Source organism: Amphiprion ocellaris, chromosome 3 (genome assembly GCF_022539595.1).
Source record: "Amphiprion ocellaris isolate individual 3 ecotype Okinawa chromosome 3, ASM2253959v1, whole genome shotgun sequence".
NCBI lineage: Eukaryota > Metazoa > Chordata > Actinopteri > Pomacentridae > Amphiprion > Amphiprion ocellaris.
In genome coordinates this window covers 2,053,068-2,080,147 of record NC_072768.1, presented here as the reverse complement: position 1 = coordinate 2,080,147, position 27,080 = coordinate 2,053,068, and the positions used below count along the sequence as shown (strand labels likewise).

Here is a 27,080-nt window from a genome sequence, read left to right as displayed (position 1 = left end):
AATGTAACAAGTGGTGAGTGATGTGGGTGGTAGGGAGGGATGGCCTCTACTCAAAATAGACTCCTGTGCAAAAGCAGAAGACTTCAGAGAGGAGATAAAGTAGCATATGCTTATGTTACGAAACTGTTCCTGACAGAATTCGCAGTAATTTATGAAACTAGCACTGCAGCAACTGCAGCAGCAGCAGCAGTAGCAGCAGTGTGGGGATAACTGGGGTTACAGATGGTGTGGCAAAGATATCTGAAGAAACCAGTGGTTAAGTAAAGATGACATGCAAAAAAATTAGAATGCAAACGCAACATAAAACAAGGACAGCATGTTTTTATACATAAAGGGCTGCAAGGTGAGATGAATTTTCATTACAGGGGGAGAAAGAAGCATCAAGTAGAGGGATTTTGCAAATGTGAGTTTTTTTTTCCCTCTGGTTCATCCCTGGAGTGAGAAGAACAGGTGAAGCATATAATAGGCGTGCAAACAGCAGCCAGCTCTGGTATCACCCTTCAGCCAGTGAAGCAGGAGTGGTCACTTCCTCACACACTCCGTGTGTGTGTGTGTGTGTGTGTGTGTGTGTGTGTGTGTGTGTGTGTGCAACCTGAACATCCTCTCCTTTCAACACAGCCCCAAACTCCAACTTTCTCTGGACAGGCGCTGTTGGGCCACTTTTACGCAGATGGAGAGCGAATTAGTCGGAGCAGAGATTCCCGAGGAGTTCTATTCAAGGTGATGACATTAGTGGCGGCATGTGCTAATAAGAAATTCGCCGGCACGTTTTAGGACTCATCAGATTTCTGTGCGTGCACTCAGCGGAGCAAGTCTTTCCACTCTGCCAGGTAGCGGCGGCTGCGCTATTTTTAGAAACCATGTTGCGGTAGAGGAATCCATCAAACTGGGGCTAAAACATTGTGTTCATGACAATCTGCTGCTTTTCTCCCTCGCTTTCTCTCTCTCTCTTTAGTGCTGCAATCTGCTCAGATTCCTATCTGCGCTGACCGGTTCCGTGGGACAGGATGTTGCATTCATATCTCAGCTGATGCCAAATGCCAAATGATGCCTTTTCCTCTGGTTCTCTCCAGGAAAGCACACCGGTGGACTGCAAACTTTTGTGCCATGGAATCCACCACACTTGGTGCCAACGGGGGCTGCAACGCTTTTGGGACCTCATGTAGTTTTCACAGTCTTAGAATTTCCAAAGAACACTGCAGTTGGGGATGTAAATGAGAATTATTTGACTGAGGAGTCTGAAAATTTGCCACGCACACGTTGCTTTTCTGTCATTTTTTTTTTCTTTAGCTGGCTCTTATGGGAATTAAGCACTCGTCCCGCTGCATGCTCCTCAGGAGAAAAATGGCGGAGTCTGAGAGCATTGAGGTAAGTGTTAGAGACACCTTTGATTCTCCTAACTAGAATGACAGAGCTCACGGTTGTTTTTACGCAATCTTGATGCGTCCCGAGGATATGCGTTTTAGTAGAAGTTGCATCTCGGACAGAATTGCAGGATGCTGACTGTCCGGAGAGTGAGACAGCAATCTGACTCTATCTCTGTTTGTGAGGCATCTCCATCCTCCGACAGATCAGGCTTTCTGTTTTTCTGGCGCCGGATAAATGCACAAACGTGGTGCACACTTGGAAAAGTCTTATTTTCCAAACCACATCCAAACAAACAAACACAACAAACGCCAAGGTTAGGATGCTCTGCAGTGATTTTAGTCCACTTTCATTCCTCTGGGATCTGCCAGCTATCTGACAAGGATCCATGCGACAACTCTAAATGCATTTGAGTCTCAAAGTTTGAATAAAAACCACTGTGGAGGGGGTGAAATGTCAGATGGAGCAGGACAGAGTGTTGCTGCTTCTCCCCGGAATCAAAGCGCTGTCCAAGGTACTGCAGCACCTTGCAGACAAAGCTGAGGATGCTGAGACTTTGGTGTGTGGAGCAGAAAGTAGGTTTGAGCTGAAGATTTCATGTGTCAGCGACGTCTAACTAAACCCCAACCCCCTCCTTACACCTCACTTCATGCCTCAAATGCAGAATTTCATCTCACTGTGGCTGCTTTTTCTTTTCTCTGCCTTAAAATTTAGCAGAAGGCAGCATATGAGCCCTATGTTGTATTGAGTCGTGTGCCACATCTGTATTCCAAATGTGCCCAGGCTACAGGAGTGATGCTGACTTATCTGGAAGTGATGCTTAAGAGATTCGAACACCCTGTGAAGTTAGAGACAGCCTCATGTTGCTTTTGTTCTGCATTATTCATCACAGCAAGTTCCTTCAAAGCAAGTTCATGGAAAAAGACTCACAATATTTTCATCAATAAGCTCATGAGTGACGGCAGGAGGCAAGTGATACATTATACCGGCATGGATATTTCCCTTTCTGCTGATCTGCTCTCTGCTGCTTTGGTGTATTTGTGTTATCAGAGGCACCTAAGTGGCAAAATGGCAGAAGATCAAAGTGGTTCTCTTTCTTGCCTGCTAGGTGACCTTTTTCACTAATAAATGATGAGTTAAAATGCAAAAAAAAGGCCTCCTTGGAGCAAACTGCTGTATATCAACTACATCTATATGTTGGCACACATTTTAGGGCATGCAAAAAAACATATTCTATCACTTATCCTTCAATATCTGCAGAGTTTACCCAACAATCCGCATCTAGGAGTAACAGAATACACACATTGGTCATCTCCAGCAGGTACAAAGTGACTGTGTGTGTCCTCTCATATGTAACACAAGATGCAAGTCTGTGTCCTTCTCGAATAACAGCTCTCACCTCGGTGCAGAGATGAGGATGTGGTCTGAAATAGAACCCCAAATATGTTTATCTGTCGCAAGGGTCAAAGGCAAGGACGCCCTCAGTTCTCCTGGCTCTCGGTTCCCCTCACTGCAGCTGCTCTCCTCCCGCAAGTTTGCTTTAATCGATCCCAGTAATGACAGCCAAGAGTGATTTTTGTTTTTTCTGCAACTTTTTAGGAAGTGCTTATAGGATTGCATGTTTAACTTGGCAGCCTTAATCACCTCTTCCATGACCCTGTCTTGTAATTATTGACTCTCTTGGCGTTGGCTCGGAGCCAGCTGTTTATCAAATCCTGCTTTTTTTTTATTGCCTTCCCTGTATTTTAATTTATTTATTTTTTTTTTTTAGAAGATGCCAAGATTTAATCAGCAGCATCTACACCTGCAGCGGCATGCATCTCATCGCTGACCATGGTGCAACTTTAGATCAGTGGAAAGTCTCCCAGATGATCCAAATGATTAACATGTTCCTTCACACAAATAGTAGGGTAATATCCTGCACTGCAGCTGGGAAGTGCTTCCTCTTCAGATCCACATTAAAGCTGAAAGGATTAAGTTCAACAGTTGGTCTTGATTTACAAGTCAGCCTCCATCAAGAATGTGATCTTTTATGTAATCAAGAATCAAAATCTGAATTTTATGAAGCAGAGGCAGTGATCAGTCTCAATGTTATTCTCGTAAAACAGAGAATCTACTTGTTCTGATGCTCAATCACTCATCTTTTCTCTACCGGTCAACTTCAGTAACATAAAAAAAAACAACAAAAAGGCAAAACTTCAGTCAGTTTTAGCTCTTAGGTATTTGCTGGCCAACTTTAGTTGAAACTGATGGGAAAGACACTAGTTCAGGTAGATGCTTGATAAGAAATTAATCTGTAGACAAAAAGTCAAGGGATGACCACAGGTGTTGTAAATCATCCACAGATAGACATAAAATGTCTAAACTATGTTTCACAGCAAGTCTGTCAATAGTTGTACACTCAAAAACTCAAAAGCTCCATGGCCAGTAACAGTAATGAGATTCATCCTCTGGGAATCATGAACATCTGGATCAAATTTTAATGACAATCCCTCCCATCGTTGTTAAATTATTTCAGTCTGGACCCAAGAGGAGGACAGATACACCAGCGCTGCCGTCCCTAGAGCGCTAGCATGGTTTCAAGTGTGCAGCGTAAGTGAACACCTGGCATTTATCTGACCCAGGTCAGCCTCACTGAGAATGCTGACCCATTATTTTCACACATTTATTTTCTTGCCCACGATGTCCCAGTCTTTGCCATTTAAGCCCAGCAGGAGAAAGGAGTGCAAAGATAAATACTGTATGATAGCCTTTTAAAAGGAATAGATGCAGGAAGGAGGAGAGGAATGAACTCTTTCCAACCAGGAAGAACCAGCAGACAGAAATCCCAGTTGAAGTCCTAACAGTGCTGTCACTGGAGGGTACAACAGTATGAGTTCTTGTGTTAGGGAGATTATCCACCTCATTGACTTTGTTATATGCCACTTCTGTTAGAATATATTACAGGAGTAATGACAAACCTGGATGACAGATTTATTATTTTAAAAGTAACACTTAAATTCAGACAAAGGGAAACTACCTGAAATCAGGACTGATTTCTGTCAAACTCTTGTGCTGAACTTCCTATAGGATGTTATTATCGTAATCTCAGCATGAACATGGGGAGGAATGTTTATTGAAAAAGTCTGCAAGGTTTAGTAGCATAATTAAAGCATGCAAAACATGCAGTATGACACAAAAGGTGCTGCAAAATGAATAGGTAATACTAAATGACACCCATATAAAGATAATAAGTATATTGTTGTAGTAGTGAAACATCACTGCTGGTCTCTGAAAACACCAGCTAATCTTGTCCAGTTTGCCAAATGTTTATAGCATTTATTTTTAGAAGCCTGAAAGTTGGAATGAGAATAAACACCAGAATGGCTTATTGGCTCAGTACTAAGATGCGGGGTGTCTGATTCCCCATCCCTCCCTCCCTCCCTCTGACACACCAACACACACTCCAGGACTAGATCTTCCTAGCAGGGCTTCTAGGTGATAATCGGGGCATTATGGGTGTACCTTCTGTGCAGAGCAGAGCTTTCTCATCATCTCAGCCTTCTGCTGAGAGACAGACTGACTGCATGTCACTCAATGGGCTGTCTGCACTTTGTGAACTCACCAGACGGCTGCTTGGAACATGAGCTGCGAGGCACGAGTGCAGATGAAAATGTTAAAGGGAACAGTTGATAAGTGGAAGCTAATCACTCCATCTGAACCACAACCTCTGATGCTGCTGCCTCTATTCTATTTTGTGTCTTATTTTAAAACTAAACAGACTAAAAACCTCTGAGTCCTCAGCATTAATGAAGTATTTATCTGCTTCTCTTTCTAGCAACCGCAGTTGCAACCGCAGCCGATCCGCATAATTCCGTCCCAGTCGGCACAGCCAACCTCGCTGCCCAAGCCTGTGCCTTCTATCCAGCATGCTCCTCGGCCTCCGCTACCACCACATACGCCACACGCTGCCAGCCTCCCGAGCTGCCCGGGGCGGGGCAAGATGTCCAAGTTTCTTAATCCGGAGGAGATGACCTCACGAGACTACTACTTTGACTCTTATGCCCACTTTGGTATCCATGAGGTACGGCTGTAGGACATTTTTAGATAAATTCATCTCAAAAAATAAGGAATTTCAGGAACTTAAAACCAAACATGATGATTCCTGTATTTCTGCTGCATATTGCATAGCTCATGCACTGCTACACTGCCTGCAGTAAATGCCTGAACCTTTAGAATGCAGTGCCACTTCATCTGTCTGCTCATTTTCTATTAAATAATGACCATTACAGCTCCAAATACAACTGTGAACACAAATATATACACATTTTTAGCGTATTTATAGCATTATGGTACCCTTTATGGTATTAATACAGCCATATATAAACAAGCTAACTTTGTCAGGTGTCAGATATCATTCAATGAAGTCAAGTAATTCAGCTATATATTGAAGTTCAACGGGATAAAATTAAAGTAGGAAATATCCCTGCAAGATCTAGTTGATATTCACATCTACAAACCTCTTCACTTCCGGTTAAATGCTTAAAATAACATAGTCAAACTGAAGTTCCTGTCTGTTTGTAGTTTCTTTGTGCCCCTCTAGTAGAGCCACAACAAACAAATCTGGGCCTAAAATTATAGATGGAAGTCCAAATTGGCCAACGTTTTTTTGGTCCAAGTTTCCACTTTTAACTTGATTTTAAAATGCAACAAATACGTTCAGGAATGAAATGGCCACACCTAAAGTCATCTATATTTCTGTTCATGATGCCTTCTATGTCTTTTTCTTTGGCCTGTTTTTCTCTTTTAGACCTAATTGTCTAAAATTGCTCTATTGTGTGCTAGCATAGCACTTTAATGATGATTTTGTGTTGCTTTTCCTAAAGTGAGTCTCCCAGGTAGCTAATCCTCCAAACTACTCCAGCAACCTTTAAACCAACAGCTTTATGTCATGGATGGTTTGGGCCAAGGTTGAGGTTACAGTCAGCCAATCTCTTTAAAGGAAATGAGATCTGAACCTTCCCTGAGAAAAAATATGTGCCTGGGAAGCTCAGCTCATGGCAGATGTCCTGCTAAGCTCTACACACCGTCTGGAGTTGATGAAGGATGGCGAGGGACTGAGGCTATTTCAAAAATTAGGAAACTTCTCCAATAACGATCAACAGTGAGCCTTTATTAAACATATTAAAAGTCTTCCTTTCTTTTCTTATCAAGCTCATTTCTGCTATTCAAGTCTGTATCCCCTTCAGCTCTACTCTACAGAGTGGAGACAGAGAGTATTAGAGGCTGCATAAAAGGAGCATGTTCCTGGTGTGACCTATGAGATGATTTTTTTAATATAAATATATATTTTTGGAATGTAGGTCAGGTGTATTTTTGTCATTTATGAATATTCTTCATGCAAGCACACACAGTGTACAAGAGAAGGAGACAGAAAAGAGATGCAGACAGACTGAGCCTGGAGGCTCTCGGGGCTTATTCAAAACACCAACTATGGATTTGATTGTAGAACTGCAGGGCTGAGAGGGAACAGAGTAAGATTAGGTGAAGGCCATCTGTGTATTATTTGTCACTGCTTCACTGCAGATATCACAGCAAATCCAGAGCCGCAATGTCCAGCCAATGTTGTTGTTGTTTTAATTTAATGAATACAAATTGTCACTCTCTTCACTGTGTAAATATATTACTGATATTATTTGTCACAAACCAGGAAATGCTGAAGGACGAAGTGAGGACACTCACCTACAGGAACTCCATGTACCACAACAAGCATGTCTTCAAGGACAAAATCGTGCTGGATGTTGGAAGTGGGACTGGGATCCTTTCCATGTTTGCGGCCAAAGCAGGGGCAAAGCATGTTTATGGGGTAAGACATGTTTCCTTTCAGCGGAGTGCTATCATGCTGGATCCAATCAGCCCAGCAGGTTTACAAGCTGTACACATGTACTGCATGCATGCGTCTGCTGCTGTGTATGAAAACATACTAATCTTTAAGGAATAATTTGTCAGACATGCAGGCGACAAAAGTGTGCGACCTTGCTGTCAGGTTGACCAGTGGATCTGAGGCATTTTGAGAGCTGCTGTTATTGCGAGCTGGAGCAGAAGTAATTGTTAGTCAGTGCATGTCTGAGAATACATGCTGCATATCCACACACTAGCCTGGGATAACCATGTGGAATTTATTCTTACACGGTGTCTCCAGACAGCTTGTATGTGCTCCGGGGAAGGAATGATTAAGTTGAAATAGCCAAGGGACTTGTTCTGAGCTACTGCTTGACATTATGCGTTTGTGTGTGACTTTGCCTCACAGTTGTGTTTGTTTGCCTTTCCTCTTCCGCTGTCTCACTCACTTTCTGTCTCCCTCTTTCACCATCATCCTGTTTTTGTGCTTTAAACGCTGTCCTTCACTTTGCTTTATGTTACTGCTGTCCATCTGACAGGGTTTTATCACATAAATGGTGCTCAGATTTCCGGGATTTACTTCACTTTTGACTTAGAGCCTCTGGGTTTTAGCTCTGCACCAAAGCCCCACAACCTTTATCATACCTGAGGTTTATAAAGCTTGATGTGAGAGATGATCCTGAGAGGTGAGAGAACTGGGATCTGGTCCAACAAGAACAACGCTCTATCATATGGACCTTGTTAAAATGTTAGCGTCATTTTTGGACAGACTAGCCATAAAAGACAAATTCATAAGTTCCATATGTCCTGATATGTCGAGTCCACATTTAATATAATTTTTACTTTATTACTAAATGATTATTGTAAGAATGAAACTGAAATATCTTTAAACTTTATGTCTTTTGTTTGCTTCTTAAGTTAAAAAAAACAGTTTGCATGCAAAAAAAAATCTGTAGCTCATGTAACAGATTGCAAGATTCAGCGTTATTTGCAAATAGTGTGCACTTTTTCTGGACTTGTAGCAAGAAAAGAATAGTTGCAAACAAGAAAGCAGTATTTAGAAATGCTAATAAACAACAAGAAGTCTAGGAAATTATATGCATGTGTTATGAGGTGAATCAAAACATGCTTAAGTCAATCCAGTTCTCAACAATCCCTGATATAAAACCACAAAGAGAGAAACTAAATGTGCCAAAAGTAATCCAAGGTGAACTACACATGCACTCAGATACATCCAAACATCCAAAGCAGTTCTGAATCAACAGGTAACAAGAGCACTGAGGTCATCGTAAAAAAGGCCTTAAACAGTGGTTTGGAATGGATCAGGTTGACTCAGACGCCCGTCTACGGCACTCATTTACAGAATCTGATCCAACACAATAAATCCTTTTGCATCTCATTCACTAGTTCTTAAAGCATCTTGTAATTTGAATAGTGCTCTCTGCCTTACACTCAAAGCCTAAAAAGGCCAAAGAATGGAAGTAAAGTGTTGGTGAATGAAGCTGTACATGTAGCAAGCCAATGAAAAACAGCCTAGCAACAAATCTAGTGAGCTTTTTGGCAGACCTTATCTCTTCTTCACTGAATAAAGATGTCAACATTTCTCATGGCTCCTCTTTTTTTAGTTCCACAATCTATGAACCAACCTACATGTTAAGTTTTGTAAATCGGAGGGATATTTAGATACATATTGCTGAATAGTTATTATTTAGTATGTGAAAAATTACATCAGCAGCACTGAAAAGACCTTTTTTTATTTATTGATGCACGAGTGAAATGCAACTGGTGCTTTTTACACGGATATAAGGACTCCAGTGTGAAGCATATGACTGCTAGAAACTGATAGTTAAGCAGTATGTCAAAGCTTGTTTATGTAAGTTCGTTGCAGAATTTAGTTTCTGCCCTCTAGCAATCAAAAATGCTTGAGGCCACTTTAAATTCCATCAAAACTACAAAAGTAACACTGAAACAAAATTGAACCTGAAATTGGCCAATTTGGAAGTAAAACAATATTCCCGACTTTTTCTCTCGTGTTGCTCAACTTATCCTGCATAAGTTAGAGGTTAGCAGCTCGGTCGCTAGGGAACAAGTGCCATGACATCTGGGCAAAGTTAGAAACTCGTACTTGCCATGTCTCCAGAGTAAAGGACTCGCTCGACGCGATGACTGGAGTGACGGTGACTCTGGGTGACACTGGTGAGAGGTGCGAGAGGCAGCATGTGAGGTGGTGCCTCTGTCAACACGCCCCGAGGCTTCAGCGCTGCCACTGAAGCGTGACTCTGACGGACACGTGGCTGATGGCTGTCTCTTCTCAACCTGATCCAGAAAGAGATGAGGAATCATTGCCAATTAGGGGGGCTGCCGTCAGAATTATTACACACCAGCAGCACAGGAATACACATATGCCTGCGAGTGCACACACACCTGGTGAAGCGTTGCTGTTTGTTTATGCAGTTGGTTCTAATGGGCACCAGAGGCAACAGTGGGCCTCCTGACCGGCCCTCTGCTAATAGGTAGCAGAGAATAGGGCTGCTGCACGGAGCCATTGCTAATGTGAAATCCCTAGAAAGAGAAGATAGAAAGTAGATTTAAGAAGTTTTTTTTTTTTTATGCTACATTGTTTTGCAGTAAAAAGAAATATCCAGTTTGAGATGTTTTGATTCAAGGACTGCACAGTGGCTCCAGCCCCCCGCAACCCTAATGAGGACTAAGTGGTGTTTAGATGATGGATGGATGGATCTTTCAATACAACAATCTCTTAGGTTTGTTGCTTATAGAGCACGTCTAATCAGTTTTTACTGCAAAATAAAAGCCCCCAAAGATCTTACATGATAGGCCCAACTGAGTGCTTTTTAGCCTCCACAAGTATCCCAGCCTGGCTCAGCCGGTTTATTGTCCGGAGCTCCTAAAGTTCATTCAAGAGTCCCCCATGTTTGATTACGACCAGATGGATCTCTTGTAGCATGAATGAGTCTGCAGGACTCTGACAAAAAGAGCCCCAAGGTAAGAGGACCAGAGTACACACACTCAGGTGAAAATCTATACTCTCAGCCTCCCCAACGCCGTTAGAGCCGAGTATTGACAAATGTCTGCCGCTGAATTATGTCCTTATTTTGTCTGAGAGCTGCTTACTTTAAGTGTCCGGAGTTTAGTTTGATAAATGGGGGAGCTTTACTAAACTATAATGCTGTCATTGGTGGCAGTACAATAAATGAGTTGTGCATTTGCGGGCAGAACAAGAAAAGACATCGAGCAAGAAGCTCAGGACTCAGAAGAAAAAGGTATAAAAGGTAAGGCATGGAAGAAATGTAACAGGAGGAGAGAAATGAAAAGAAAAAAGCAGTGGGATGATTTAAAATAATTGAAAATGTCAAAAGAGTAATGAGATTAGAAGTTGAAGGTCCCATCATGGCCAAACATCTGTAGTTGCAGTTGAGCAGTGACTAATCTCCACCTTAATTACCTTTAATTAAGATGCTCTGGCAGTGCTTCAGTGTCTCTCACAGAGTCGTGTCACCTTGTAAATTCTATCCCCTTATATTCTTTCGCCATCCACTATTTTCAGCGTGACTCCAGGGCACTTCCTGCAATGCTAAATTAACCTCAGTGCATGATGTCAGGTGATAATCCGTCCCTCTCTAGTTACCTGCTGCTGTCAAGACACACAAGTCTCAAACATGCTGCGAGTGATAAAAGCGATAGTTGACTAAAATAAAAACAACTATCAGACACTGCAGAGAGAAAATTGCATTCAAATACTCAAAGCTGGTGGGCTATTTTATCTCACTGGCCAAGATCCAGCTGCCCATTTTTCCATTTTCTGAATCTTTCTTTTTTGTAAAGAAATAATGCAATGAAAGGCGGTCATGAAGTTCCATCAACTGAACTTCTACTTTCAGGTTTGCTAACCAGGTGCCAGCCTGCAGTGTTTTATGCAGGAGCCCCATGGACGGCATCCACATAGAGATACTAAACAAAGATGACCTTGTTTGCTTCCCCAGAGAGCGCCTTACGGATGGCTGCAGTGTTGGGCAGACATTCTTGCCAGGAGCAAGGATTGAAAAATAAAGATTTGTTTGGATTTGGATTTGTCTTTATTTGAAACCGCACACAGAATTAGTCCCCAGAGAAGAAGTGGAACCAATCTAGGTGGAAAAAATAGCATCCTTGTATCTACAGACACTTTCATGCTGATAAACAAGCTTATGAAATTCATCACATTGTTAGAGACTAAACTGGTGGTTTCTAACCTTTTAAGCTTGTTGCATCTTACTGCAAGGAATGACAAGTTGGGGTTCTTGAAACGGCTGAAGACCCACTACTAAAGGTCAAATTATCCATGTAATTATTCATAATAAGCTACAAAATGAATGAACTATCTCACTACTCCCAATTCATACACAGCAATACCTCAGTTTATGCTGTACTTAAAACTATGGATTGTTTACAAAGATGGACTTACAGTACCATAGCAAGGTTGAATGTCAACCATTGGAGTTATTGCTTCTAGTTGGCACCAGATTTTCTGTTTGGAACCATGAACTTCAAATTAGTAATGGTAAAATGATTCCTCTCCATAACAAACCATTAGGTCATTTCCCCTCAGTTCAGCAAACTGTAAAGAAAAGTTCAAGCCTGACCATCACATATGTGTCAGATTTTTTTCCTCTGTGCACACGTATGTTATTCAGTAAAACGTCAAATCTGGGGTCACGGGTAACATCAAGTTCAAAATTCATAAGGAAGCTGGGGTCATGTTGATTTTTGTGTCATTTTCTTGCCACTAATCTATGGAGCAATGATTGAAGGCCATAACTTGAGATATAATGTAACTAGAGGCCTGACATGTTGCAGTCTCATTGATATGTACAAATGGTCTTCAGTGGTACCAACCTGCCTTGACAAAACAATACTAACCAGTCAAAAAATGTCCATGTCTTTTGTTTTTTTACACCAATCATAAAATCTTTATTTTTCTCCCTAAGGGGCAGATTTTTTAAATCACACGTTAATCAATATGAACCACGAAAAATAAATAACTATCGGTCAAACTGAAGATGGTCCTGTGTGGAGCATTTGGTGAATGGAGGCAGAACGACCAAGTAGCTTACAGGAAACCAGTCACCATAAGCAAATACCTTTAAACTTGCAAAATACTGTCTTCACTGAGGGCAAAACAGCAGCCATCAAAGCATCCTATGAGCCATTTTCTCATTAAAAAAACCACCATTTCTACAGTAATTACCATCAACACACTAATTTTAGCATCTGAGAACATGCAAAAGAACTACCAACAAATTATTTCTAGTGAGAAGTTGACACTTTCTGAATGGGAGACTGTTGGAGATGGGGAGATTTGGAAGGGCAGCATCTATCAGCTGTCTCTGGCATTCAAAAGTAAAACACCATAGACAATAAATCAGTCACATGGATGAAATGAGCACGTTTACTTCTGTTGCTTGGATTGCATTTTGTTGTGAGTTCTTCTGTAGTTTTACTGAATCAGGAATTTCATGCTATTTGTCTACTTGATTAACAGGGATCCTGTTCTTTTATGAAAAGTTGTGAGTTTTTGCAGTTTTTCTGGTAACAGCATAATATTTCTGTTTTTGCTTGCCTTTCTGTGGCTGAATCTGCAGTAGGCATGTTATTTATCAGACATCTAAACCAGTAATGGAGACATAGTTGGGCTTTTATCTGCAGAATTCCAGTCAATTTCAGTACAGCAGTAACATTTAGACAAAGTGAGCCCACGTTATTGTGAGAGCAGTAGACATTACATTAATGATATTCTTCATTTAATTAAGTTTTCCTTTTCCCTCCCTGCCAGATTGAATGTTCCAGTATATCAGAGTACTCAGAGAGGATCATCAAGTCCAACCACCTTGACAGCGGTAAGAGCTGCAGCTGTTCTTCCTCATCTCTCTGTTCTGATGACACTGCACTTCATCCTCAGTGATGGGAGCAATAAACCGGGTTATAGTCATGATAATGAACGGAGATGAGGCAGGAGAGAGGAGATGAAGAAGGAAAGGAGGTGTGGTCTGCTGTCTCAGGGTTGGAAGGACTGGAAATATCTGAGGATGGTCAAACTTCCAAATCTCTATTCTGATTCCTTCGTCAAACTGCTCATTTGTATTCATTTGAGCAAACATGCCTCCAACTTATGTAACTTCAAAGCGTGTATTTTTATCATAGCACCCGTACAAATTTGAAAACAAATTTCCTGCCAAGCCACTGACTGTGCATCCACCAAATAATACCTCTATAAACCATCCTGTCAGCAAATGTCCTATCTATAAACCTATGAATAACAAGTATGCTGAAGTAATTTGGAGAAGAGTTAACACTGTGTTTACTCGGAGGTCTGGACAGTGAATAAACAGGAAGAAATCACCGGGTGGGGTCCACATGTCACTCTGACAGACACTTACATCACCGGGGAAACTCTGGTAGCTTCACGCCAAAGCAGAGCAAACAAAACTGAAGTTGAAGCTAATCTCAGGCGGGGCAAAGATCTCATTCTCCATTATAGTTCTCAGCTGGACAGATTTCCATAAGAACTGCATGGCTGCCATGGTAGCACATGATGTGATATGTCAATGCTGAGTTTCTTTTCTTTCCTTGTTTCTTACAAAATTAGTCAGTGCACATGGCGATTTGATAAACTATTGTTTCATCTGCAGTGGTATGATAAATGACATGAATAGTCTTGATTAGTCTTGATTGCACTGTCAAACTGTGCATCAAAAACTGCAACTAAAGCTATAGTTATGTAATTCATTAAATAATATTGAATGCTTTTGTAATTTGTCCCTTAAATCTGCTTTTTAATATCTCCTAAATACTTAATCATACTTTCAAGGCAACGGCATTCAGAAATTTGGTGCTAAGAAGTTTTAAATTACACCTTTTTTTAAGCATTTGGTTCAAAAGAGGTGTTGTGTGTTTCAGTCATCACCATTTTCAGAGGCAAGGTGGAGGAAGTGGAGCTTCCTGTGGAAAAGGTTGACATCATCATATCTGAGTGGATGGGTTACTGTCTCTTCTATGAGTCCATGCTCAATACGGTCATCTTCGCCAGGGACAAGTGGCTGGTATGATTTTTATTTTTTCGATTGATGTCTGTATCAAACACCAGACACTGTATGTTAATGTGATGAATCCAGCGACTGGGCTCCTTCACACAAAACCACAAAAGTAATAACCATGAAACCATAAATTAGGGCTATCGCAGCGACTCTTCAATCAATTATTTGGTCACAAGGGAAAAGAAATTATCTCAGGATTAGCTAAGGATTAGTTTGCACTTGGCCTGCTAGACTTATTAGCTTAAATGAATTCTAAATAAACATGAAAAGCTGATATTTGCAGTACATTGAATCATTTCAACTTGTTTCTTTTTTCAAACTGAAGAATTAACTTCAAATTCGGAGCAGATCATGATGCACCTTTCAAGATTAATGATTTCCAAAACAACATCTCAGCTCAAGAACTATTGAGGAGTTTAGAGCAGACAGTTTAGCCTAACATGTAGGTTGTTGAGGAGTGATATGAAGACTGTTCTTCATAAAGTTCACCTTTTAGTCATCTTTTTTTTTTTTTTTAAAAAAATGAAGCTACACTGTTTTTGACATGGTGTCAATTAGTTTTCTAGCCAATTCCAAGTAACTATAATCTTAAATAAGTTTAAATAAACAGTTTCCATTAGATTGGGTGAATTCAAGGTTGTAGAAATGAGGTTTTCATGAATAGTTAGTTCTGCCAATCAATAATGGACTCATCCTGGAAAGCTACGGAAGCAGGCCGACGCTTTCACTAGTGTCTCTCTAAGTAAGACAGGCAATAACCCAACAAATGAGCAATTACCAAGCAATTAGCAGGATACGAGTCAATCAACCAATTGACCTAGAGTCTTCAGCGCTACATTAAATTTAACATTTTAAGCAAATAACATCATTTCCAATGTAACCTTTTAGAACAGAATCTAGAGGTTTAGGCAGATTATTCTAGTCTTGGACTGAGAATTAAATTACAGTCAATACAACTGATACTGCAAACAGAAAAGTCCAAAGCAAACACAAGTTGTTGCCTTATTTTTATTAAGCTATAAAAGCCGATTACTACCCTGTGAAAGAAAGACTAATATTTACACTACCGTTCAAAAGTTTGGAGTCAACATAATTTCACAAGGGTTTTCTAATCATCAATGAGCCTTTCAACACCATTAGCTAACACAATGTAGCATTAGAACACAGGAGTGATGGTTGCTGGAAATGTTCCTCTGTACCCCTATGGAGATATTCCATTAAAAATCAGCTGTTTCCAGCTAGAATAGTCATTTACCACATTAACTAGACTGGATTTCTCATTCATTTAATGCTATCTCCATTGAAAAAACTGCTTTTCTTTCAAAAATAAAGACATTTCTAAGTGACCCCAATCTTTTGAACGGTAGTGTATGTCAAACGACTATCATTGTTTAATGTCTTTCACAGGAAATTATGATTTATTATTCAAAATTACACCATAACCTTCTAATTATCATTACCCCCACAGTTAAATGTAATTCTTTTGAAGCTTTATTTTCTTTCTTTTTCATGGATTTGTATCAAAAACACCCTTCCATGCCATCTACCTCATAACTGCTAAAAATGGTTCCACTCCCCCTGATGGGGCCCCGACCCCAGGTTGGAAACCAGTACTGTAAGAGAACAGTACTGAATAAAAGTTAACTTTACTGTTCATATAATGAATCCAATTATGCAGTAATTACTACTATAATATTAATAGTACTTTTTTTTTTCAAAAAACATACACGGGTAGGTAATTTTATTATGTTGATAAAAAGTCTACAATATTTCGAGGATTGTTACATTATTAAGAACTATTTGATTGTTTAATATTTATTAGCTTTTGCGATTGGAAAATAATAGTTAAAGTCTAATAGTCTTGTAGTGCTACATCATTAACAGTGCCTCTACTAAATTATAGTTTGCACGCAGAGTGAACAAAAACACTTCAATAATATAGACGTGTTCTTGGCTGGGGAATGAAATATCACTGCTGCTGTAATGTAGACTTTTCATAATGTGTTTAGAATTAATTTCTGAATTATTTCCTTTCCTCATTTGTCAAGCAGAAACCCGGTGGATTAATGTTTCCCGACCGAGCCTCCCTGTATGTGGTGGCCATAGAGGACAGGCAGTACAAAGACTTCAAAATACACTGTGAGTGCAGCTTGAGTGTTTCTGAATCGCTGTATTACCTGGATCTGGATGGATGGATGGATGGATGGATGGATGGATGGATGGATGGATGGATGGATGGATGGATGGATGATGGATGGATGGAAGGATGGATTTGGGCACACAACCTTTCCGGCACTGCAAATAATTTAGAATTATTCCTCAGGCACAAAACTGGGGGCGATAATTGGTATTATAAGTCAACAGGACTCTCCATCTCTCCATCATCCCACTCTGAACCTGCCAGGAGGACTGTGGGCGATGTTTAGCTGCTGGACACAAAGCATAAGAATGGCAGCGCAAGTCAGCGTTAAGCCAGAGCACAACCCAAATGACAACAGGCACACAAACACTGCAGCAGCCAATAGGCCTCCTACTCACACTCCTCCATACATCTGGGAAATTATACAACCACAGTGCACTAGATAATATCCAGAGAAAGTCATGTCACACTGGCCCAAAAGCTTTCTTATGACGTCTGGACAGTTCAATTTAGCGAGCCATTATTCTGGAACTGTAAAGTATACACAAAACGAGCCTGAGACAAGTGCACATATTGACCACGAACTTCTTTCTCCCCTGGCAAGAGGCCCGAGAAGACCTTAAGGGTGAGTTATAAGTGGCCTTCTGAAGCACTCCGGTATTCTAAGAGCATCCTGTGATCATTAGTGGTATTCTGGGTTGCAGACTCTCTTAGCTAAGTGGGCAGCAAGAAATGCAAATACGCTGCATTACAAAAGCTCCCGGGGGATTGTGACCTGTTCATTATCACCAGTTCTCCAACGGACTCCACTTGTTCTCCCCTTTTGGGTCACGACAGAGATGTTTGCTCAAACACTATCTAAGGGAGCTTAATGAATAATGCATGGCTGATTTAGCTTAAGCAGCAGGGATATCTGAGGCAAGAATGGAGCCTGTGTTCAAGGAGGCTCCTGTTTACAAACCGTTGCCGAATACAATGTGACTTTTATCTGTCAAAGCGAAAACCGCTGCAAAATGACAGGAGGTATATCTTGGGGGTCGTAGATCAGACTATTCTGGGAAGCTCTGTGAGTAATGCCCCTGAATTGGTGTCGTTTTACAGCTGCAGCCTGACTGTTTACACCTCCTGTGGCTATTTCCACCCTATTAAATAAAAAAAACTTGGAGCAAAGACAACAGAGGAGAAAAGTTGAATATGCTTCCAATTTACAAACAACACCTGAAAGCATGGTGGTGAAGTAACTTGGGGCTGCTGTATTTTCCAGGGTGGGAGAACGTGTACGGGTTTGACATGACCTGTATCCGTAACGTGGCCATGAAGGAACCCCTGGTGGATGTAGTGGACCCCAAACAGGTGGTGACCAACTCCTGCCTGGTCAAGGTTAGTACTGTTAAATATCGATTACGTTTAGGCTCACAGTGTGCAAAAATATTAACTGTAAATCCCGTACAGGGTAAATGAGATTAGGTTGGAGTGTGTGGTATAAGACGAGGATGGTAACTTCATTCAACATGTGGCATAAAAGCGTTACAGATGCTGCTGCAAAGATGGAAAAAGCTTCACACTGCCTGCTGCATATCGCCGCCTTTGGTGGTGGTTATTAGTCGACGCAACAGCGATTATCACAGCAGCTAAAATTTCCTGGCCTTTAACCACATTTAAGAACATCCACAAGATTAATAAAGTGGCTGTTCTGGAGCTTTTGATCATTTAAGATGATTTCCTTCAGTGGAATTCCAGCAGACGGAGGTGGCAAATTTAACTCAGACTACCTGTCCATGCTGGCCTCAGAAATGAGGTTCAGTATTAACAGCCGGTTTATCATATATTCTAATTTTTTAAACAAGGAAGATAAGTCCAAAACAAAGTTGGTGATCTGAATATGAACAAACTGCATCTACTCATGGAGAAAATAAAAGCTTCAGGAAGCTACTAAACAGATCTTGCAGGGACATTGTTTTCCCAATCGAGCGAAGTGTTGGCACATTTAACTGTGTTCCGGCCCAGTAATGGCTGCCAGATTGGGCAAAGTTTTGGGTGTGGACTTCGAATAGTTTGGGCTATGAATGATCACATCTACAGTAGCTGCATTCAAACTGACAAATGATTATCTGAACTTGGGAAAGAGGCAGAACAAGTTCAGTTTCAGAACCTGGATAATGGGGCGTCATATGTGGGCTGAGCTCTTCCATCTGGCCTGCTGGATTTAGGCCATTATAGGACCAAATGATTTTTGCTACAAACTGATTACTACTGAGGTGTTCCCGGAAGAACAATAATGTCAATTCACACAACAGCTAGGGAGGAAAACTGAATGAAAAGTGAATGAGCTTACCACAAAAAGGAATAATTATAGTCAGTGTGAAATCTAAACCATGACTTCTGGGGTAAGCTCACTTTTTAAACGTTTTTCAGTCAAAAATGACAGATACAACATCTATAAGACTTTGATTTAGCTTTTATTTATCTCCATAATCAAAATACAAATGATAAGAATAGGAAAATGGATGAAAAGTAAAAGCTTTCAACACCACAGAGGGTTAAGTTCTGTCTCTCTATTTTGTTTTATTGCAGTTGGCATCAAGAAATGTATTATCTTTGACTTTTAAAATGCAGTGACTGCAGTTTATGATGTTCTGCTGCCACACTTCGATGCCAAATGCAAGAACAGCATGCATGCTGGTATCTTTATTAAAGTGAATCTGTGATGAATCGCCCTCAGGCACGAATCATACATCAGTAATAGCCTAATTTTACGCATGAACCGCAACGATGAAGATACAAAAATACGGAAATGTATAGCAAAAACAGGATATTGTCAATATTTTAGAGACCTAACAAACTTCCACAGATCATCTTTTCAGGGGAGCTCATGTCTTATTAAGAGCAGCTGTGCTCCCTCCGGCTCCCCTGTGGTTCCCACCCTGATTACAGTTTAGCACAAGTACATTATCATTTCATTAGGCCGCCTCGTAGACGATGCTGTTGCTGGCATGATTTACATAGTAAAGCATGCACATATGCTAACTATAGCTCCTCTGTGACACTGATTGACTGGTCAACACCGTGTCTGACACACTGCGGCTGGTAAGAGTACGACCTTGATGTTTGCCTCGTCTGCGTCTCTCGCTTTGTGAATTAGACTGATCAGACTGCTGCGTCACGCATGTCAATAGCAACCTGTCTAGTCTTACCCTGATTGGGCTCCTTGTCATAGTGACCTTCTTATTGCTGACATTGATTATATGGCTCTGCCCCGGCTCACCTCTGACCCAGTGGAAAATCCTACACAGTTCAGCCGCAACATTAAAACCACTGACAAGTCAAGTGAATCACGTTGATCATCTTGTTGAAACGCAGTGTTCTCCTCAGAAACCTCGGTTCCTGGCATTCATGTGGATGTCACTTTGACACCTAACACCCACATAAACATTGCTGCAGATTAACCATTTCCTAAAGGCCACTCATTGAAATACTTTGAAATTCTAAATTTCAACCCTAGAGTGTTATTGGAGGATATAAGACTTTGTTACTTTTGTGACATTTTTAAAAAATTTTAATTTTTATGTTGAAATTCAACATCAACGAAGTTACCACATATGGTTCCTTGCCCGTTAGTGGTAAAAAAAAAACAACAACATTCCAAGACATGTATATATCATCACTTAGCACAACTACTCAACAGTTAAATGTGTGAGTTTGGTCAACTAACCATGGTTAGTTTTTGATGTTTCAGCCAAAAATATGGAAGAGGATCGTGCCATAAGTCCGTCTTTTTCCAACTTCGGAGAAAAGAGGAAGTTTGATACATTCCAGGCCTCTGCTGATTGGTCAAATGTCACGATGTCAATTCTGTAATGTAGAGTGATCTTTGAGGATTGGCTGGGTGAAAACCACATGCTTCTGTACCTCACTGAGACGCAGACATTTAATGTGTGTGGAAGTTACCAAATATGATCACTTGCCCCATAAAGGGTTAAACCCCACAAGTCCTCCACTGTAATAGCACTAAGACAGCAGTGGACACCAACAATGTAACACACAAACTGCTTAGGAATGGTTCAAGGAACACAAAAAAGGTCCAAGTCATTGACCAACACTCCAAACTCCTCAGATTGCCGAACACCTGCAGGATGCACCAGAACAAACTAGATCTCCACAGGTCTAATGTCCACGGCCTGAATTGCCAGAACTGTTTGGGTGAGCTCAAGGAGACCTACACAATAGTATTTATAGTAGTAGTAGTTTTAATGTTGTGGCGGATCTGTATACTTTGATTTCAGGGTAGCCTCATCATGCTGCTGTTTTTGCTGTTCTTTTACATCAGTGTGATATTATAGAGAACAAGTAAATTAAGAATCAAGAGCACTGAATAAATATTAACATGGGAATGCTGCGTGTCTCTGGATCTCGTAAAGAGAAAAAGCCTTGCAACAATGATACCCCACTGACAAGCTATATTGTGTTCAAATGGATTACTGAATGACCTCATTAAAGTTGTATAGCCGAGGAGTAGTAGACACAGGACCTGGCGTTATTAAACCGCTGCTTGGAACTTTTGTAACAACACTCAGGGAGGATCATTAATGAGCATAATCTCAGAGAAAATTATTAATTTAACATCAACAACCTGCATGATAGTGCTCTTAAATTTTTTATTTTGCCTTTAGAGTAATTGCACGAGGGTAAACATTGCTCCGAATTATATTGCTGCCTTCGACTTTAAAATGTGACTTTGAGAAGTTTATGCTGCACGGCCAGAGTAAATATCTGGTAAAGGTGTTTATGGGAGTGATTATTTTTTAAAGACAGCAGGAGGAATCTGACATTAATATTGCATTGTTTTTATTGCCAGTAAACATAAGGCTCATTCCTCCACAGCAAATGTGGCATCTGGCACCAAAGCCAGCGAGCTAGAAGTGAATAATTATTAGCGCTGATGGTACATAAAACCAGATTATGACAGCGCTGCGTACATGTTTGTCCTGCGGCGGAGCTTTCAGGTGAGCTGCATTCCTTCTGTTGCTCAGTAATCAAAGCTAATATGATATGTTGGGCGCAGTGCCGAAGCCACAATGTGGAACACTGTGTTCCTCTTTGAACATGACCTAGTGGGATGATGCAGTATCAGATACCCCGTTAATCTGACTGGAACCGGGGGGCGTTCACAGATTTGGGGTCTGGCACGATGCATGAGGTACACTTGGATCCTGACAAGAGTTAGAGCTCTCAGATGATCCCAGTTCCTTCTCATTTTCTGTCCTAAACAAGGGTTACTGTCCTGCTTTGGAATTTGGCACAGTCCCATTGGGGCTTCTCTTTTTGCAGGTGGAAGTTGTTGTACTTCTTAATGCTGGTCTTTTAGTGTCCTATTGTATGTGAAGTCAGATTTTCTGTCTATATTTCTGCAGCATTGAGGTCAGAATAAAAGTGACTGCAGCTTGAGGGTATAGGTCAACCTATTTTCAGTGTTTTGTGCGAAACTATCCGTCTGCTGGTGGGAACTTCATATTTAGCAGACACATATTAACGTAGCACTGCATCTCCTCTAATCTTTACCAAAATGCTAATTTAGTCTCTTTTAAAGGCACATTTCTTATAGTCAAAGGTATTCCTTCAAAAATGAAACGTGATGAACAGAAATAACTTAATATAACGACTTGTGGATTAAGAATTTAGTTTTACGTGGTCTGTCTATTTAAGATGAGTCAAAAGGATTCCCTTTACTTCTACAGGAGGTGGATATCTATACAGTAAAGCCTGAGGACCTCTCATTCACCTCAGCTTTCTGCCTGCAAATCCAGAGGAACGACTACATCCATGCGCTGGTCACTTACTTCAACATTGAGTTTACTAAGTGTCACAAGAAGACTGGCTTTTCCACAGGTAAGATGCTACACACTTGCTCTCCGAATAGGTGTTTGTGTGGGAGTTTATGCTTGAAAACATTAGAATTATACTTTATTTATGATTGTTAGTGGTGCTGTCTGGTTCTCAACAAGGGTTTAACCTGAAATCAAATCGCATTTAGAAGCTATCCTAATGTACGTTGCAAACATCTGGTAAATGTGACGCTACAGACAGCAGGTTGTTATATTAAATAAGCATAAAGACTAGAAGCACAGGGAGGGACTAGTTACTCTTTAATTATATTTTTATGACAACATAATGCTCTCAGAGGCAAAAAATCTTGTCTGCCAAGTGCAGGACACACAACTGTCACAGTCACCTGCAGCATTGATCACGTCCAAGTAAATTAAGAGGAATAGCAACTATTTCTGAAGCTCACTGTGTCTCATCTCAGCCCTGCAAGCTTAGGCAGCTGTCTTACTTTGCCTTGTAGGAATAGTAAAAATCTTGGATGTTTTGTTTTTACATGCTGTGTGTTCCCAATGGTGCTTCATAAAATCCCTCAATTTCTTTCAGAGCATTTCAGATCAAGTTGAGTGACATGATGTGAACAGTCAGGATTGCATGATTTAAGGATTCAGTATTGAGTCAAAACCTGTGCGTGACTGACCTCTAGTGGTGCAGGAGAAAACGTTATTTTTTGGAAAAAATAACGTACAGAAATTGAGACGAAAAACCAAATGAATTGTCCTATCTGTTGGAGGAACAATGTCTTTTTTTAGCACTTTTGCTAGAAATCCTTTCATGTTAGCACACATCACCTTCAAATGTAAGATGCTTTTCCATCATAGGGACCTTGTGACTTTCACACAAGGAGACGTATCATTTCCTAACCACAGCTTTTTCTGCCCTGCCCACTGCCTTTTATCGATTTTCTGCAAGTTTGTCTGTCAAGCAAGTTTTCCAATGTCAGACCTGAAGACTCGCCTGCCAAATACTTGAAGATGCGGATCTAAACTTACACACACAGAGCCAAAATGTGCCATTGATTCCCCGTACGGTCTTGAAAGACAGCAGTATCACACACACACAGACTTCTCAGCCAAGGAGAGAGAGGCAAGCAGAGGTCAAAGATTCCACTTCATGCTGGTCAGTAGAAATGCCATTTCATCTCCTGCATTAGCATGAGAAACAGAGCTAGCTTGTCAGTGCCTTTGTTGAACTATGCCCAAAAAAAGTGCGAGCCGGGCCTGTGCTGATTGGCAGGCCCTTTTATCTATGGACTCACAAAGAGCTGGCCTATGAAGCCAGCGCTACCAAGATACCCCAGGACAGCTGGCAGAAATTCGATTTAAATGGTACTGACCTTTTGAATCTCGGCCAAGTGATGTGATGGTCGGGGCACCGGGGAATACTCACATTTGTTTTGGATTCTGGGTGTCAAGTTTTACCTGCCTGCCTTTCCATGCACTCACACACACAAGCAAACATGTACAGCACACACAGATGGATGCACATAAAGGAACACAACAGACCCAGAGAGGAATAGTGATGACAGAAGACTGACTGAAGCAGCAGAGCAGAGGTCAGGGAAGCAGTCATGCATTCTCTGCCATTTACCTGAGAGCTGTCATCTTGAACTCAAACCGACCTACCTGCTCTTTTTGCAACATTACTTCACCGTTTGTGTTTACTCTATACCTGACATTCACCATCAGGTAGACAAATCTGTCCAGTGTATGCTTGAATAGACCTGAGATCCTTGGAAACACATAAAAGGCTTAACTGGATGGGGAAAAGAACACTATTATTGACAAGGGGAGCACATACTGTACTAGTGCCTTGCATCTGAAACATGTTTTTTGCATGCCATTATTCAAATCCTGGGTTGCCTACCTAATCTATCCTCCTGGCTTTCTCACTTTCCAATAAGTCAACAGTTGTAAATATTACATCATTACTGAAGAATTTTATTTGTATTTCACAACTCTTACATGGTTATAAATGTCATTCCTTAATAAGATTATAGGAGAGCGAAAAACACTTCACAACCTGGCAACCTGACGATCATTGTGTTTTTTCTGTGTTCCAGCTCCAGATGCTCCGTACACCCACTGGAAACAGACAGTGTTTTACCTTGAGGACTATCTGACAGTGCGAAGAGGAGAAGAAATCGTTGGCAGCATCGCCATGAAGCCTAATGAGAAAAATATTGTGAGTGTTGCCGTCTCTAATGTTCCTGTTCTGTAAGCAGTAATACAAACAGGGTTGTTTTTTTTTTGAAGAAATAATAGAATATAAACAATGGTTTACAGCATTGTTTGAGTGTTTCCCTATAGAACCTATACATCTAAACTGTAGGTAACAAATGACTCATTCCCTCCCTGCCTGCCCACAGCAGATTGTTTCTCCTCAGTGTTGTATTGCGGTCAAGCAGCAGCGGCAGCACTGCAGAGACTTGAACAAACAACAGATTTTACTGTTGACCTTGCCAGTGTCCTCTCCTCCCCCTCTGGGATGGAGAAGCAGCGCTGGCTGTCTCATGATGTCTGACACAAACACTCAGTGTTTATTTAACACCATGTTCTGCTGTCAGGTCAAAGTCAAGAATCTGATAGTACTCTCCGCTCTTACACTTTCCACCGCATGTTTGATCAATTGTTGTCTCACCAAAAGCCATCCTTCTTTCTTTCTTTTTTCTCTCTCTCTCTTCTCACTTGCAGCGAGACTTGGACTTTACCTTTGAGCTGGATTTCAAAGGGCAGCTGTGTGAAGCAGCCATATCCCACGACTACAAGATGCGTTAAGTTTGATTGTGGGAACGTTAGTGCCCCACTGAGTGCAACCACCGAGCACCAGAGGGAGACAGAGACACTCCCAGACCACAGACGGATACGCCATGAGATGTGAGAGGATCAAAGAGAAAAGACCAGGCCAAAGAGCAGGCAGAGGCGGCCCCATCGACAACATCAGTGTTGTCAGTAAAGTGTATGATGAAAGCAGAACGTTACTGAGGCTGACTGTTAAACAAATCTGAATGTAACACTGACAAAAGAGGTCAGGAATATTTTCTAGTCTTGATGAATGTTACTGAATATCGTCGTACGTATATGTGAGATGGAGTGACGTACCTGTGTGTTTTGTTCAGTATTTGTTTTCCACAATAACTTGGACCTTGTGGAGGGATAGATGGCAATTTTAGAACACGCAGAGCTCACCTAATGGATTATTGTATTCTTTTATAGGTAGACAAAAAACATTTTAAGTGTAATTCTTATGTCCTATTATGTACTGTAGCGAATAATTATCAGTGAAATGATTTAATTTATAGTTTAATCAGTTTAGAAATTTTGGAAAACTAACAGCAATTGAACTCCACGGTTAAGGACAAACAAATGTGTGTCATGTGAAAGGTAATGTGCTTGCGTAGTCGGTGTTCTAGTGGTTTTCTGTAAGTGTGCAATAGAAGGCGTCGAAGCTGCTAAACAAGCTTGGACTCCAGATGTGCTGTGTGTTGTCAGTTTGAGCTGTGATGTTGACATGCCAATAACATGCTCTCCCCATCCTAAATGCCTTGACCAAGTGCCGAAGTGTTCCTAGTTCTTTTCCGCACTGCTGCATTTAGCTTCTCGCTATTGTTTCATACATAACCGCTCTCCTTTTAATCTTTTTAAATTAGATCTTACCTAATATGGTTTCAAGCCATGACACTTTTAAGTCTATAACTGGACATTATCCATATCAACCAAACTTCACATCTACTTCTCTCCTAGCAACTAATCTGAGACAGATAAAGTACTTCTAAAAGGAGTCAATAAAATAACGATGACCTGCAGTAGCCCTGTATCAGTATCTTAGCTTGAAGCAAATTGATGGATATTTAGAAACTTGCAGCATGTATACGGGTTCCTTGAGGACTATCATAAATTATGATGTTGGACTTTACTGACTCCAGCTCCCACTGCAGTGTACTGAAGCTCATGAAAAGCATCTTTCCATTTCACACGTGCTCTTACTAAGGTCACTGCCAAGGTACCCACTGCAGGGTTTTCTTTAGTCAATACATAGACCTAGATTATCTCAAGAGGGTTTACACATACTGAAAACTAGCATTAGTGGTTCTGTTTGCCTCAAATATACATAGTTTAAAACAATAGTAAATATGTGATGAGACGTTACCTTTCCCAGATTGTGTTCTATGATATTGTCCAGAGACAGCCGATATCCAGCCTGTATTCCTAAGTCTTCTACACGATGCTCTAATGACCAAACTGTAACCAAATGTACATTATGTGCACTTGGACGCAAAAGAGATAAATCATCATAAAGCATGCAACTAATGCAAGTAACAATCAACAAACAGCGTAGTATCAACAGCAATCAGCACACAGTTTGGTTACTCCTTTGGTTCTGTGGATTTTACCCTGGGTGTTACAAATAAGCAATACAATGCTAGGCGTTATCAATACTTACACTCAATTATACATGATAGGTCTTCTTATATACTTTAAATATCAGCTGCATTGAAAGAGCACCTTTGGAATCTGAAGGATAAAGTTTTCTCTGCTCAAAATAAACAAACTTAGATTGCCATATTCTATAAGTCATAAAAATTCTAATAAACTGGCATGTTAATTGCACATGTATTAATTCTTTTTTGTTATTTTAAATATATTCAATATGTTGTTTCACATATTGTCATGTCAATTCAAAAACTGAATAAACTGCAATGGTCAAACTGATCCACTGGGTGA

At 40.8% G+C, this 27,080-nt stretch overlaps 1 protein-coding gene and 1 long non-coding RNA gene across 4 annotated transcripts; one reads left to right on the top strand and one right to left on the bottom strand.

The window, feature by feature from the left end:
• The first annotated feature begins 544 nt into the window (after nucleotides 1-544).
• LOC111574746 (protein arginine N-methyltransferase 8-B) lies at nucleotides 545-27,068 on the top strand. 3 transcript variants are annotated; one of them, XM_035952511.2, is made up of 11 exons: nucleotides 545-720; nucleotides 956-1,368; nucleotides 5,183-5,428; nucleotides 7,055-7,210; nucleotides 13,076-13,139; nucleotides 14,200-14,342; nucleotides 16,385-16,475; nucleotides 17,741-17,856; nucleotides 22,212-22,362; nucleotides 24,419-24,540; nucleotides 25,050-27,068. In XM_035952511.2, exons 2-11 carry the CDS (start codon nucleotides 1,300-1,302, stop codon nucleotides 25,131-25,133), a joined length of 1,242 nt encoding a protein of 413 aa, XP_035808404.1. In that variant the 5' UTR covers nucleotides 545-720; nucleotides 956-1,299; the 3' UTR covers nucleotides 25,134-27,068. The 3 variants fall into 3 exon arrangements, with proteins under 3 accessions (XP_035808404.1, XP_035808403.1, XP_035808405.1); XM_035952510.2 differs by having other exon boundaries at nucleotides 545-830; XM_035952512.2 differs by having other exon boundaries at nucleotides 547-830; nucleotides 16,388-16,475.
• LOC129348601 (uncharacterized) lies at nucleotides 8,743-16,858 on the bottom strand. The gene is made up of 3 exons (XR_008601200.1): nucleotides 16,514-16,858; nucleotides 9,670-9,807; nucleotides 8,743-9,561 (listed from the first exon to the last, which is right to left on the bottom strand). It is a non-coding gene; the product is annotated as an uncharacterized LOC129348601 (long non-coding RNA).
• Nucleotides 27,069-27,080: the final 12 nt, after the last annotated feature.

Bases quoted from the DNA above. Each gene is read 5' to 3' on its own strand.
- LOC111574746 (XM_035952511.2), top strand. From the start codon at position 1,300: ATGGGAATTAAGCACTCGTCCCGCTGCATGCTCCTCAGGAGAAAAATG. The intron at 5,429-7,054 runs GTACGGCTGTAG...GTCACAAACCAG, and splicing joins CCCACTTTGGTATCCATGAG to GAAATGCTGAAGGACGAAGT. The intron at 17,857-22,211 runs GTTAGTACTGTT...TTACTTCTACAG, and splicing joins CCAACTCCTGCCTGGTCAAG to GAGGTGGATATCTATACAGT.